Genomic DNA, 15,540 nt, shown 5'->3' with positions numbered 1-15,540 from the left:
GCCTTATAGAGTAAACACACTAAGAAGCTTTGACAGTGCGCACTCTGTCTGTATGCTTTTATGCTTGAGCGACACTGATGGGAGAAAAAAAAACAGGCAGGGATTTCGCCCCGTAAAGACGACAAGAGAGAGCGAGCTTTGGTTGGTAGGAGGGGTGGGGCGAGCGAGGCTATGATACAGACTGTTGACATGAAGCTGTGGTGTCCCGACATGGTGTCACGCATGTGTCTACATCCGACTTAAGCGTCCGGGGCAGGAAGTGGTGCCGCTATCTAGGTCAGCTGATTCATTACGGACATCTGGGCTAGTGTTGTTTTTTTTTACACTTAGACCGGAGACGCCTGTTGGACGAAGAGAATCCAACTGAGTCTTAATTAAAAGGATGTTCTCTGTAGAGCCAGATTTGAGCTGGGTGAAGATCTGGTCTACTATATCACACAGTGAGGTCTAAATTAGAGTGGGATTTAATGGGAAGTATTGCCAGCCCACAAAAGCCTCCTTTTAGGTGTTGATGGTTGGGGCCGTGATTTAGACTTAAGTGCAATGATTCCTCTGACTTTTCATTATCCTTGCATCTAATCCGAGCCCCTCTCAGTGCTTAATTGTGTGCTTGATCTCTCATTGCAGGCACAGAAATCATAAGAATACCAACATTGAGCCTGTATTGAGGTAAAGTAGTTTGATATGCATGGAAATCATTGTCTTTGTCTTTCAATTTCTGTTTATTTGGATCTTTGACCTCATTTTGGAGTAAATCTCATACAACAAATCCCTTTTACTTTTCACTTGGCTTCCCTTCTCTGCAGTGTGAGCGGGAGCAGTAAATCCCTCATCTCAATGTCACCGGGTGCTCATTAAAATGTGGGAGCTGAAGTATTAGGCAAAAAAACTCCGCGGCGCTAATTCTTAACCAGGGGTGAAAAGTAACTACTCACCCTATTGTAATTGAGCAGATTTTTTTGGTAATTGTACTTTTTTTTAGGTAGATTTTTAAATGTGTACTTGTATTTGTAATTGAGTTCATTTTAGTAATTTAACGTCTTACTTTTACCTGAGTACAAATATTCAGTACTCTTTCCACCACTATTAACCTACTATAAATGCAAACTAGAACTGTGTATGTCCCACTAAATGGGGTGGAGCTTGTCCCAGTGTAAAAAAGCATTCACTTTTCTTACAGTGGTAGTAGAAGGTTAGCGCTCACACCTCACTGCTAGAAGTTTCCATAATTTGATTACTCTGTATATCTAAAGATTGCTTGTTCTCCTCAGGCTGATCCTCCAACTGAGTTCTCCTGACCATGATCAAAACTTAAGATCGAAAGATGTGTCCTTATAGGTGCCTTTCTGAATTTGGGGTTTTCAACCTTTTCTTCATGGTTTAAATCCTAAACAGACAGAGTTACATAAACCACTCTCACATCTGAAAAGAATAAATACAAATACTTTCACTCTCTATTGAGCAAGTGAAATACAATGTTCTTTTCAGATGGGACACTGTTTCATTGACATTGCTACATCTCCAAAAAATACCTCAAGGGCTTAAACTTTTCTCATTAAAATTCTGCTCTGCTACTTAGGATAATGTCAGCTAATATTCCTGAATAGACATCTAATAACTGCGCTCTGTATCTACAAATTGCAGCTTGGTATGCGCCGGCAGCAGCACCGATGGCTGTGAGGCAGAAGAGACAGCTGTTTAGTCCAAGCTTCACTGATAGACCTCTGTGTGCTTTTGCTTCAGGACCCCAAACCGTCCAAACATCGCTCCATCTGCACTGATGCGCTATTAGCCGTTCAAGGATGTTGTAGCGGAGACAGATGCTGCGGGCTTTAGCCTATCAGGTAAGAGACGGCTGAATGGTAATACCACCTCTTTGGACAGCATGTAAAGAGGGATAAAATACTGGACATGGTTTAAACTGCCTGCTGTTATTGAATAAGATCGATAGCTCTCCGGTAACAGGATTGTCTAATTTAATTTCAGTTGTTAGAAATGATTACTAGAAGTCATACAAAAGGGGCAGTGCTTTGTAATGGGCGAGGGGGTGAAATTGGTGGGGAATAAGAGTCACTCGGGGCACGAGTGATCGACTAGACCAGGCAGGGGCAATCGATAGCGCCGAGGGCAAGAGTTTGATATGTCTCGCTGATAAGTCTCTATGTCTTCTGAGGCTCGCTATAATAGAGCATAGATAGTATTTCCTGGCAAAAACACACAAGGACACAAGACCAAGTCAGCCATGAACAAATACTGAACCCAAAGACTGCAGCACAACACACATTTTATCTTCCTCACGTTCAATATGTCTCCAGTTTTCAGGCACTATAGTCAAACAAAAAAGAAAAAAACCACAGTTGAAAAATAAGTTTTTCTCACCCCATTACGATCTGCAGCAGGGCTATAATGCCTGAAGATGCTTTTCGACGGTGCACCAGTCCTTTTTATAGCACTGCGATACGAGTTTGACAAGAGCTTTTAAATTGTGTCATTAAAGGTTTTACTAATTTATCGGTGGAGTTGTTTGACTAATTTCAAGAGCAAATGAGTTAGGTGAGAATGTGTCGAGATGAAATGTGAAGAAGGCTTGTCGACAAATGTTTAACAATTTAACAAAACTAATAGCCGGAGGGGAAAGAGAACTTACATTAGTTAAATAACCTTTGCTTCTGTTCAATTTAGAACATGATGCTCACTCAAATAATTCTTAAGAGTCTTGTAATAAGTAGGATAATAATACTTAACAGTACTTTTATACAAAACTTGGGTTGCAAGAATAAGTGTAGCTGTACTAAGTTGCTAGTTGTGTGTTTATGCATGTTGTAGATGAAGATGAAGTAGTTACAGTAACCGAAATGTAGAGGTGAAAATAGTTGGAGGCTAGTAACAGTAATAATAGGTTTACTGAGCAGAAATATACTTTCTTTGTACTTGAGTCAACACACTATTTCGTCAGCTTCTATATGTGTTTATGAGTAATGAATTCACTCACCCAGTCTTGGCAAAGTTGGTCCAGTAGGTCATGACCACAGCGCTAAGCATCACGTCGTTCTTGGAGAAGTTACAGGGGAACAGGTCGGTGGGTCCAATCATGGGAATCCCGAACACATAGGGCACCTCGTCTCCGTGTGCCGCGTCGGACCAGGCCGGCTTCATCAGACTCTGGCAGTGATGGTAAAAGGCGTAGAAGTACGTGGGCGATCCGTACCGGGCGTGCAGATCAGCTGTCACCACTGAAGGCTCAACCCATTGGTGGTCAGTGAAAAGAGCCACCAAAGTTTTGCGCCGAGTCTCCGGGTTGTCTCTGTCCGCCCAGTCTGTGTACATGAACTTGATCGTCTCTCTAAGCGTATCCTTGCCTTCCGGGTATCCGTACAAGCTATCGACGAAATCCGACACGGAAAAGTCAAAATCGTTCCCGGAGACGCCGTCTTCCGAATCGACTACGTTCTCCACGAACCGTAGCCCCTCCCCCTGGTTGACCCCAAGCATGATGTCGTAGTTGAGAAATTCCCCCTGCTCCATCAGAATTTCGGGATCGTCTGGAATTACGTCTCCGTCGATCACCGGTCCGAAAGCGACGTGGTACCGGGCTGGTTGGATGTCCTGCTCCACCAGTTCCCGCGAGCTCTTTTTCCTGAGGCAGTCCACCATGTCCAGGGTGTCCAGGACGTTGCAGCCCACCTTCTCGGCCAGCAGACGGGTGTATTTGACCGGCTGGTAGTTGACAGCCCAACTGGACAGGGCTGACCCACTCTGGATGATGGCTCTATGGAAGAGACCTGCAACAGAGGACAGAGATCAGAAGATGTTATTTAGAGAAGGAAGATATAGCCATTCAAGTTTGCAGCATTTCGTCCTCAGCAGTTATTGCTTCTTCCTCTCAGCCATTAACTTGAAGCTTCTGCAAAAACTCTCTTTTTGTACTAATTTTGAAACAGAAACTAAACAGAAATGTCTTTTTTTTCTGTTCAACCTGGTTCAAATTGTAGGACAACATAAGAAAAATAAGAGAAATATAAACCACTATACTATATTTAAGTCACTGTTGCCAAAGCACATTTCTAGTTTGTAGAGTTTGTTCAATGACAATGACCATAAAGCTTTTTCTGATTCAGAAAAAAAATAAATATTATTGAGCAGACATTTCTCATAATGCATAATGTTTTTAAAAGCGAGAACACAGCCAATTTTCAGTATAATTGCACTTGAATAACAGTTGGCTGTCTCCTTTCAATGCAGTTTTCCAGTAATTGTATGCTCTTAACCTGCAGGTACTTCAACCCAAAGTGTGCTTTGTATTCTTGAACATTCCCATTATTAATTTACAGTAAACCAAGCCTGTGTCTTCCATAGTCCAATACTGAAGGATACTGGCCATACAATCCTGGGAAACTCATGACAAGCAAACTAAACAAAAACTTATAATTTAGTCTTGTGATTTATACTGTGTCATAGTAGTACATTTTGTTTCTCCAAAGGGAACTGTGCGCTCAACAGTTCACATAAAAACAAAGGCCAGACTGGGGAGTTCTTGTTGCCACACGGCCCAATAATGAAATCCTGCTTGATATAATGACTGTGCAGATGGGCTGGTCTCGCAGGCAGCTCACAGACAGTAGGCCTTCTGTCTGTCGCTCAGACTACCTCTTTCCACCCATATCTGTACTTTCCATGCAATACTCTGTTTGTATCAAGCAGATGCTGCAATATGCTGCCATAATCTTTAATACAAATACAGTTGAAAACCTGGCAAAGCAAACTCATGCATTGCCAAATAATATTTAAGCTTCTGAAAAGTCCAATTTAAGTGTCGCCTTTAGTCTAAGCAGCATTCACCCTTATGGCCTTCTTTTCTGCTTTAATGTACTTTTCAAGGAAATTGGAAAGCGCTCAAACAGAGTAATTATAGATGCGGATGTACCTGCTTGCAAACACATACGCACACATTTGCTCAAGACGCCTGAAAGTCAATAGTTTGCATCTGCAACATCTGCATCAATACAAGCCTGTGGGTGGACCGCTAAAAATACATATTTTTTCCTATACTCTAAGTGGCTATTTTACACTATATGAACAAGAACAGTCTACTTAGAAGAGTACTGTGCGAAGCCAAAGTGCAGCAGGCTTTTTCAGGCAGGATACTGTGTAGTGTGTGGGCGCGTGTGTGGGCAGCATAAAGGAACGAGGGAAGAACTTAGCCTCCCAAATGAAATTGTCTTTTCAGTAAATGCGGCAATACTTTCCACTAAAAGGATCAGGATACAAAAAACAAACATCATGTCCCTCAAAATAATTGTGTTTTAGAAAGGTCCAGTGCAGTGAAGGAAGCATGTTCAAATTTGTCATGGTATACTTTGACAGCAGCACTTAAGTTAAGATATGGGCTGGGATCCTAAAGTGCTGTTTTACTATTCTCACAGAAAATAAGGGACATTGCTACAGATGTACAAGAAGATTTGTATTTTATGGTTATGCAGTAAACTGTAGTTAGTCAGACAGGGTAAAGTAAATCACCAAAAATAGCCTTATGTGTATCTGCATTCATATCTGTATTTTGATTGATGTTTTTAGTATTTATTTATTTTTTGGGCCCGTAGGCTTTATTAGACAGGGAAGTTTAAGCGTGAAATGGGGATGAGAGTGAAGGGAGGATATGCAGTACATTGTCGGAGTTGGAACTCGAACTCACAACACTGCGGCCGGGTGTACGTGTGCTGTTTCTTAACCACTGGAACACCGTAGGTCAATATTTTACATATAGATATAACAGCTTAGTAAAACGGGTCCACTGACTTCCTGACTTCCAGAACTGATAAGCCCCGCCTCTTCAGAGCGGCAATTCATCTGTATTTTAATTTGGTTCAAGTGGTTTTATTACTGTAAAAATGGCTACTTGACATTGAACCCCATGTATGACTCATAATATGAATTTTGGGAATAATCACAAGCAGTGGCCGGAGCTAAGGGGTCGGTGAAAACTGTTTTTGTTTTTTTTAGGTCATTTTCACACTGCCAGTAGTTAGGTTGACATAGAGGAGCTTCAGCTCTGAGAGCGGTGCGATTGTCCCGGTGTGAACACAACAGTCGCACACTGGAGAGCTTTAAACGGCACCGTGCATGTCTATGGTTAGAGAAAAAGCACTTGAAAATTGATCAGAAAGTATTTGAATCACATTTATAGGAATAGGTGCTGCCTCTTCTGCTTCTGCACAGCGGGTAAAGCCTCCAAAAAGTCATCACCCTCACCATTACCTTACCAAAAGACCACCATGCACACCGGGGAAGGGGCGTGCGCATCCAAGCGGCTCTTTTTACTTGAAGCGGTTGTCATGGAAATAAATGTGTTAGTCAGCTTATGCCTCTTATGTGGCTCAGGGTGTGGCGTGTGGGGAGAATGAGGAGCGCAGCGTGTGAACAAGACTGACTCAAAAATGAAGAAAACAGAACTAAATCTAGTGCGCACTGTGGTCGCTCCAGAGAGTGCAGTATTGTGTGTGAAAACCATAAGCAAACACACAGGATTTACTCAAACATGCATGAATGAATCAAAATATAACCCAGAGGAAGGTAATGATGGCTAAAAACTCATTAAAGTGTTTTTTTTTAGAATATGTCCCTATTCAGTAAAAGCAATGTCTGAGATATAAGTTGTACAGAACACACTGGATCCTATAGCTGTCCCAGTATGTTCTTGCTCCGGGCCAAGAATAAAGGCCTAAAGAATCTACCACAACAACAATGTTCTTTTAATAAAATATGGTATTTTCGATTTGTGAATACTACAGTATTCTACAGTATAATACAAAAAGTGAAAGAGAGTTTTAGATTTGACTACCATTCTGACCAAAAACAACACTCAGTTTTGAAAGAAAAATAGATAAATCTGTATTTTTAACACACTTTTAACACAGAATTTTCACACCTTGCTAAAACATTTTGTCCAACGTCGTCGCTGGCCAAAAAATGTCAAGATTACAAAAATCCACTGTGGAAGAAACGGTAAAAAAAAAAAATCTTTAGCTCAAACAAATTTACACCATGGGGAAAGTGCTGTGAAAAACATGGCATGCTAGTTAGCGATATTTCAGTCCGGGAGTGGGTGGTGTCGTGTTTATGAGGTAAATAGCAGACCTAAGTGCCAGATATATCACTTTGGTCGTCCTAATCAGAGGCAGCAGGGGGCTTATTTCACCTTGGCGTAGATGAAGTGTTTATTCACAGAGGTATTTACATGTATTTGTTTGTGGCTGATAAGTAAAATGAATGCGTCTGGGTGAGTGAACTGTGAAATGTTTCAGTCGAGTGCCTTCGCCAGCATTACAACTTTGCATTAGAACATTGATTTTTCCTTGTGCCTTGAATTGTGATTTCTGCTTCCCTCGTCTTGATTCAATCTATGCAATGATCTGATTTGTGTTCCATTTGGAGATAGACGCTGCTCTCCTCTTTTATGTTTGCCCTGAAAATGCCCCTGAAGCTGTCTGGCTGTAGTGATTAAGGTAACTAGTCTCTGTTTGGTATTATTTCTGGTATTTGGAAAGTATAGCTGGAGAGAATATCAAACTAATTGTTTTAATCATTGTTTATCGGTGGTATATATTTGAAATTATAAATGTACTTTTCTTCAACTTCAATACATTTGCCTCTGTAATATTTAGAATAACAAAACAAAGAAATAAAACAGTGTTATTTGTAATATCAATAATACATTTGGAATGAAGATATTTCCAGTCAATGGAAGAGTACTGGTGTCATTTGAAGTAGAGGTGGGCAATATTGGCATGAACGAATATCTCTGAATATATTTGATATTCAGCCAATATTGTGTCAGTCCATCCGAAATATCACGATTGACAACGTATCACCCCCACGCCAGGTCAAACGACTATATACAACACTATACAATATCATCAACAGTGTTTTGAGTAGTCAGAAAACAGTACTGATTGAATTGTGTAACAGAATACATTACGGAATACATTTTAATGGAGGTATTCAGTATTCACAGATTATAAATATTTCGATAATCTCCCCACTTCTAATTTGAAGTAACATTATTCTTACTGAAGACTACATACAGTGATGCCCTATATGCCACAGTGCAGTGTGTCTCTGCCGGGACAGTGGCAGAGGAAGCAGATGTGGAGGGTTTTCCCACTTAAAGCATTAAAGGGCCAGTGTGAGATGAAAGACGTGTGACAGAGAGTGGACCAAAGCTGAGCCCAGAGCGGGGGGTGGAGGGTCTAATCTTCCACACGCCCCGCTCCTCCTCTGCCCCTCCCGGTCCCCTCGGTGCTATTGCCTCGGCTCTGGTTGGCGCTGTGCAAACACATACAGTCGTGGTGCAGGGGAGCCAGCGCTGAATCCCAATGCTGCGAGCTGCACCACATCCGCTTTCTGACTGTCTTTGATCACAAGTTTCTCCAGGAAAATATTTGCAGTGAAGAGCAGGTTTTTGATTGATAAGGGGCTCTTGACAGACGCGCATCAAGTGGGTTTAAGGCAATGAAGGGCGGCAGCTTGCTCCTGCATCTGTCTGCTTAAAGTTTAGAAGGAGTCATTCTTAACTTGGGCTGCACAATTTTAGAATGTGATGACTGTGTCAAATGCTGTGATTAAGACATGACCTCTGAAGGTTTGGAAAGGGTGGAGGTTTAGTCAATTTGACATGCAAAGAGATTATCTTTCATTTTAAAATAGTTTCAGTCTGCCGGGTCAAAACTGAGGCTAAAACATATCTACATTTTAGCAGTTCACATAATATAACTCTAATGAATAAAAACATGATACAAAACTGTATGTTTGTGTGTAAAATCAAAGAAGAAACAAATGCAGCTCAAGTCCACCGCTGGTCCAGAAGTAAATTTCCCATTCATCTTTCCTGAAATTTTTATTGAATTGATTTTAGTCCCAAAAATATTTTTAAACCATAACATTTGTTTAAATATTTCTGATGTTTTTGCAGTTTATAAAGCTTAAAAAACAATTGGTGAAAAATTTGCTTATTTATCCCTATCAAGCTTTCAAACCTTTCAATTATTATTGTTTTTTTTCCCTGAAATGTCTTTGGATAAAAATACTCCGTTTTTACTTCCAGAAGTTGAGATGTGGGACTGTTGAGCTCCTGCTGCTGATAACTGGATAATTATGCAGTATTTAGAAGTAAAGGTTGTTCCCTTTTTTAAAGCCGATTTCTTTAAATGTTTTCTTAAAATTTCTGTGAGATGGAAGACCCAAAATAAAGCTATGATGAATTGTTTTGTTTGTTCCAATTCTAATAATTGTACTGTTGAGTCTACGACGTATATCTTATTTTTTTCTTTTTTTGAGGTTTGAGCTTTTCAAATATTGTGATTGTTACACTACCGACACACTGCACTGCTTTTTGCCGTTTGTCTTTTCTTTAGCTGACATTTAGACATGTTTGCTATATGTTTTATTTATCTCCTGCTTTAGATGACGAGAGGCCAAACAATATCTTCGCAATTGTTTGTTGAGCAACATTTAAATCGAGCAGCCGCAATCTGTCAGCGGAGCAATAAATATGTATCAGCACAGTGTGAAGAGTGTGAAGAGCCCCACTGTGTTTGGAAGCTCGCTGGGGAAGGTCAGAGGGAGCGAAGAGGAGAGCGTCGTTTTTATCAGCGCTCAGGGAATCCACTAATTATACACACAGGGAGGATCGTGTGTGTGCGGCTGCTACGTCCACAGAAGCATGTTCCGCCATGACTGTGATTGATCAGGCCGTGGATGACGAATAGACTGACACGCGCCGTTATGAGGGAGGTTAACCGCTTCTGATTTGTAACCGACATTCCAGGAGTGTCTTTGTTGTTGTTGTTGTTGTCACCTAACGTTATTCTTGTGTTGTTATCGGATTATAATTTGATTTAAAGATAAAAGAGCTGAATGGTTTGGGAGGTCCTGTCGGTTAAAAACCTTTGGTTGATCCTGTCCATGTTGAGGTGAATGTGTTGATATGTGACGATTATGTTTAGACACTGTGTGTGTCCAACATACCTTTTTGAAATAGATTTGTTTTAGTGTTTAAGTAATTAATTCAGTATTACATATTCAGTTTGTACCCAAAATAAAGAAAATATGCCTAAATTCAATACATGTCTGGAATTTTTTCTTCTTCTTCAAGTCCCTAAATACAATTGTTTGTGTTATTGGCTTCAGCATTGAAACTACGGTATAATTATCAAAACCCAACAAATGCTCAATCTACTGCCTGTCCAGTGGTGGAAGAAGTACAACATATTTGTAAAAGTATAGGTACAGGAGCAAAACGTACTGAGACTCAAGTATCAAGTTTACACCAAGTAAAAATAAAATTAGCACATAGTACACACAAGTAATTTGTGTTTACATTTCTACTTTTAGAGTAAAAAGTAAAGTATTTTGTGCAGACATTTGATATTATTGAAGAGTAAAATGTGGTGATCTTGATAAAAAGTGTTTATTTTTAATTTGTATATAGTATGCATAAAGTTTGAAGTTGTGATTTCTCAAAGCCACAACTTGAACTCAAACACTTTAGGCAGAATGTCACCATAAACATGCTAAAAATAACCCTACAAACATACAGAAAGTATATTTCACTTTTCAGTTCTATCAAAACTTTAGAGTTGAAATTACAGATACCTTCTCTCAGATAATAAAATAAATAAAAAATAAATAAATGAAATAAATGAAATAAATGAAATAAATGAAATAAATGAAATAAATTAAATAAATTAAATATATCATATAAGGAGTGATATAGGATCGCATTATTTGCATACGAGTGGATGCTGCTGTGTTTTAGATAATGCCCAATTGAGTAAATTGTAAATAGAAGAGGCCCAAGGGCGGATCCTTGAGGAACTGCTTTGTTAAGACATTTCTGAATTAAATCCGCAGAAACAGTTTGAGCTCTATTTATGAGGTAATCTTAAAACCACTTTTTTGATTGCATCAAACCCAATAGAGTCCAGATGATTCAGAGCAGCACATTCTTGATGATTATTCAATGCAATAGCAATGTCATTTATAACTTTGGTAGGAACCGTGATAATACGATGCCCTGGTTTAAAACCGGATTGGTAGCTTAAAATTTAATATTTGGTTAAGAAATTAGCTTCTCCAACAGTTTTGCAAGACATGATAGTTTTGGGATTGAACAGACATTTTTAAAATCATTCTTGCCTCCAACAACAACCAAAGCTGTTTTCAGAAGTAATGGGATACTTTCAGTTTGAATTATCTTAAAAACATGTGTTAAACAATTTACTAAAATATGAATTTCCCCTACCACTTTTGATTAAGTAAATGAGTAAATGAGACGCCAGAGGCCAAAACTACAAAGAGTCCAGTCATTTGTTTAAACCCCAAAGGGTTCAGGAACAGCTTCAGTTTTAATTGGGGGGTCATTTTTGTCAGGCATTTTAGGGATAATCAAAAGTTTAAGGGGATTTTATGGCAGTTACTCAATAGTAGATCATTTGAAAATACCCTTTTATTCACAAGTAAGATGCTTTTGTGTAATCCATCTCGCAGCGTGACTGACAGGTTTATAGTTGACAAAAAGCTTAGCAAGACTACGTCAATAAGAGTCTTAAGATAAAAAACAAAACAAGCTTGATGTGAATTTTTGTGTCCATCCAAAAACAGCTAAAACTGACTTATCAAAATCAGATGCAGTATCAGTTGCTGAGGAAGTTTAGTTATTGTTACCTGAGAATTGAAGTGACAGCGCTCCTCACTTGACATTCATATCTGCTTGTCTTTCCCCTTTGTCGGAGCAACAGATAGGCCTATCATTATGTGCCAGTGTTTGACATGCAAGGACCCGACACCCAAACTGAGCACAGATCCATCACATCACGGTGTGGCTGGCAGATTGAGGTCACTCTGAATTATGACTAGAGCTCGGAGGTAATCACTCATTGGGCCGACGCTAAAACGCTGTCGTGGCGTGGCTCTGCAGTGGCAGCGGTTTGGTGACCTCGACCCCTCGCATCCCTCTCGCACCCTCTCCCTGCTCCACACTCGTTAAACAACCGTGTGTTTCTGACCCGCGCGTGGTGGAGTGACATGGATAATTCACTACTGATGAAATAAAAAGTAGTTGACCTTGTGGTGTGAATAGTGCTGCATAGGGTGTTGACAAAGCTCTAATACAGCCCTTGTTTTGACAACATCAATATTGAGCGGCATTAACAAGCAAATAGGCGACGGCCGCAGATATTTAAGATTGAGATTAGCCCTGACGTACTAAGTGGCATGTATGGGCATGTGCTAATGGATAAGGATGCTATTAGCAATTATGACCGTGAGTGTCATGAATGACAGTGCTTTATAGCCTTCAACATCTGCTGGAAGTCAAGGACTCAGAGTTAGCATTTTTGGGCAATCAACCCATTCACCTAAGCACATTTTACAAGTCCCAGAGTGCATCTCTTATCTAGAGAGGTGAAGGCTTGATGGCATTTTTAATGTTTTTTCTTTACGTTTAACTATCACACATTTATGCTGAGGGAATTTTAAACTCGGGATGTCATAATTTTATTTTGCATTTATTGTGAGTAGAAATATCACAATTTCTCCACTGTTTGTGATGATTAAAATCATAGATTTAAAGTTGTGTAAAATATGAAATATTTCACAGTCTAAAGATTACCTTTGCCTTCTAACAGTCCAAAATAAAAATAAAAAAAACTCTCTGAATGAAAAAAGTGATGTCATAAGAGCCATTGAGGTTTACTTTCATGAAGTATTGTTCATTTAAGTAACTTCTGCTTCTGAAATTCTCATAATTGTGTTGTCACGTTGTTGTGACATGTAAAATCAGGATTATTAATGTTGACATTTCTAATTTACACAAAAAATATTGCTTTTGTAGTATTTGCTCTTCCAGTTCAACCAACACTCATTCTGTCTCATTCATTTGCATTGGCTAGTTTATAACCTACTGTTTTATAATGAAAAGAAAATTCAAGACTATTAATAAGAATCACCACTAGAGCGATTTAAAATCACACTATTCAATGTAAGAATCTTACAGCGCGGCTAAGAGGGACTGCATGTTCCACCATCTTTCCATACTGCTGTTAAATCTCGTCTTTGCTTTTCCTTTGCCTTGAGTCATTCCTCAGCTATGTTTATCCTCTCTCGGCTCTCTTTTTGAGGGGCCATGCTGCGCCCCTCCCTGCTGATTATTAGACATAAGCCCGCGTTCAGCCGAGCCTGAATCCTCTGAGCCATCTTACCTTCCCCATCTCTCCACTTTAAGCAAATCTCCACAGACCAGCAAACTTACAGACATTTCTCTATTGGCAAAGTAGGCCACGGCTTTATTTTTTAGCTCACAATTTCCTTATTCTGGTGTTTAAAATAATAATAAAAAACAACTCTTGAAAAAATAACAATCAAGCACTGATGAAGCATACCATTGTGACCACTCTCCTATTATTTATGTAGCACCTGTTCATTTATTGCATCTCTGGGCAAGTTGATTTGACTCTTGTCAAAACCCAAACCAATTGATGACAAAACTGCTCACTTGTGACCAATGTTATCCCAGTTATTGCACAAACAAACAGGTGCCACATAGGACACTCTTAAAGCTAGTCAGTATATATTTTACTAGATGTGTCCCTAGCGTTTAATGGTACAGCCTGGTATCTTTACATGTTCTACTGTGACCATGGATACTCTATTGCCCACTGCATTCACTTACACACAAGTTGTACAACATTAGGCCATAAACACTACATGAATAGGAATAATGTATTCATTATTCTTTTACAAATACAACTTTCATTCTTCTGAATAAAGAAAAGGCCAGGATCAAAAAATATCCTCTGGGCAAAAACATCAATTCAGATGGGACTTTTTGATTCGTTATCTTAAAGGCTTCATATTAATGTTAATGTATACGTATTTCCAATAAACCCTGTTACTTATGACTTATTGCACGCATTAATATAAATGCAATTTAGATCCATAAACAAGAAATTAGACCTGACAACCAGAAAACATGGCTACAGGCAAAAGTTAGAGAAAAAAAGGGATATATACTAACAATACATTGTCTAGCCTTGTTATTGGAAGCTTGCACTATTTATTTCACTACTAAATAAATCAAAAACTTGTTTTTTCTACAACTAGCATCAAGCCACATCTGGAAAAATGTGGATAAATTAGCGGATGATTCCTCAAGTATTGCATCTTTGTCCAGACTTGATCTAGCTATGTCCACAACAGCCGCAGTTTTCATCTCTCTCCATGAGACATGCTTCACGCCAGCACTATATAATGTTGTTTGAAGCCGGTCCTCTGCTACCCTGTCTCTGGAGGCTGCCCGCATGCCTGCAGGCTGCGGCTTAAGCCAGATAAAGAGTTTGATCCATGAGTGTGGAAAGAGAGATGAGAGGAGGCAGAGGAGAGCGACATGAGACAAAACCAGTGAGCGGATGAGAGGATGGCAAGTGATGAACAGCGGGAAGTCAAGAGCAGAGGGAGAGGGAGGGGCTAAAACTGACCCCAATCGACAGGTTGTGCCCAGGTAACAGGATCGATGTGCACATGAGCCCGGCGAGTGTGATATCTGCTACTAATCACAACGTGACAGCCAGGAGTCAATAGACCAGCCCGGCTCATCATTAGGGTGCATGGGGCTGTCTCTGTGTCTGCACGCACAGCACTGCAGACCACTGCCCCACCTTTAAGGATCATATAACCCCTATAGCACATCTGAGTCACGCCATCCACATCATTCACGTTGAGGTGGGTTCAGGAAGCAGTTGTTTTTGTCGTGCATAAGAAACAAACTGCTGCTTCTAACTTCTCTTGCACTTAGACTGCCATTTTATCTCTTCTATTTTAACAGTTTTTTTGGCTCGCATTTGTATATTATTAAAGGGGTTGTACCGGTTTCTAAAAAGGATTGTTTGGCCCATAGGTTTATTAGACAGTGCAATGTGAAATGGGGATGAGATTGGGGAAGGACATTGCAGCAAACTGTCGAGAGCCAGATTATTACCACAGAAACTATTCAAGTGAAATTGAGTCTTTACATTATTATGTAACTCTTTGGAGCGTATGTACATACTGTACATACGCTCCAAAGAGTTTCAAATAAGCTAGTTTTCTGTTTGTCATGTTTTAAGACCGTTAATGTCAGCTTTAGCACCTGTAATGCAATTCCCTCAACATATATTTTACTGAATATCATCTTTTTCCTAACACTTCCTCCACTATTCAATTATTTTATTGCAGCTATACTGAGAATATAAACGCATAAAGCAATAAAACATCCTTTCAGTTTAGCTGCGTATTGGAGAATCTTTCTTTTGTTCAGTGTGAATAATATAAAAAGAGCAAAATCATACTGAAGATAAAAACACTTGCTCCAAAGTAAAGAGGAAATGGCTGTCCAGCTTTCCCTATTCTTATTGATCTCGTTTATCTGAGTGCTGGCGGTCCACTGCTGTGTTCTGAATGTTTGTGAACGCTGTCTGTGCGTTCTTATGTCCACACTCGCATGCAGGC

At 39.7% G+C, this 15,540-nt stretch overlaps 1 protein-coding gene across 2 annotated transcripts in view; it reads right to left on the bottom strand.

The window, feature by feature from the left end:
- The window catches only part of nlgn3a (neuroligin 3a), a 142,527-nt gene that overhangs the window by 20,630 nt on the left and 106,357 nt on the right, over positions 1-15,540 (bottom strand). For both annotated transcript variants that reach the window (XM_072438279.1, XM_072438288.1), the window contains one exon: positions 2,993-3,782. In XM_072438279.1, the coding sequence (XP_072294380.1) occupies positions 2,993-3,782 (790 nt within the window). The remainder of the gene's footprint in view (positions 1-2,992; positions 3,783-15,540) is intronic.

The sequence above is a fragment of the Eucyclogobius newberryi genome, unplaced genomic scaffold, assembly GCF_026437365.1.
Source record: "Eucyclogobius newberryi isolate DKJ021-1_F unplaced genomic scaffold, fEucNew1.0.hap1 SCAF_11, whole genome shotgun sequence".
Lineage (NCBI taxonomy): Eukaryota > Metazoa > Chordata > Actinopteri > Gobiiformes > Gobiidae > Eucyclogobius > Eucyclogobius newberryi.
The sequence above is the reverse complement of the archived record's forward strand: the minus strand, read 5'-3'. Positions and strand labels throughout refer to the sequence as shown.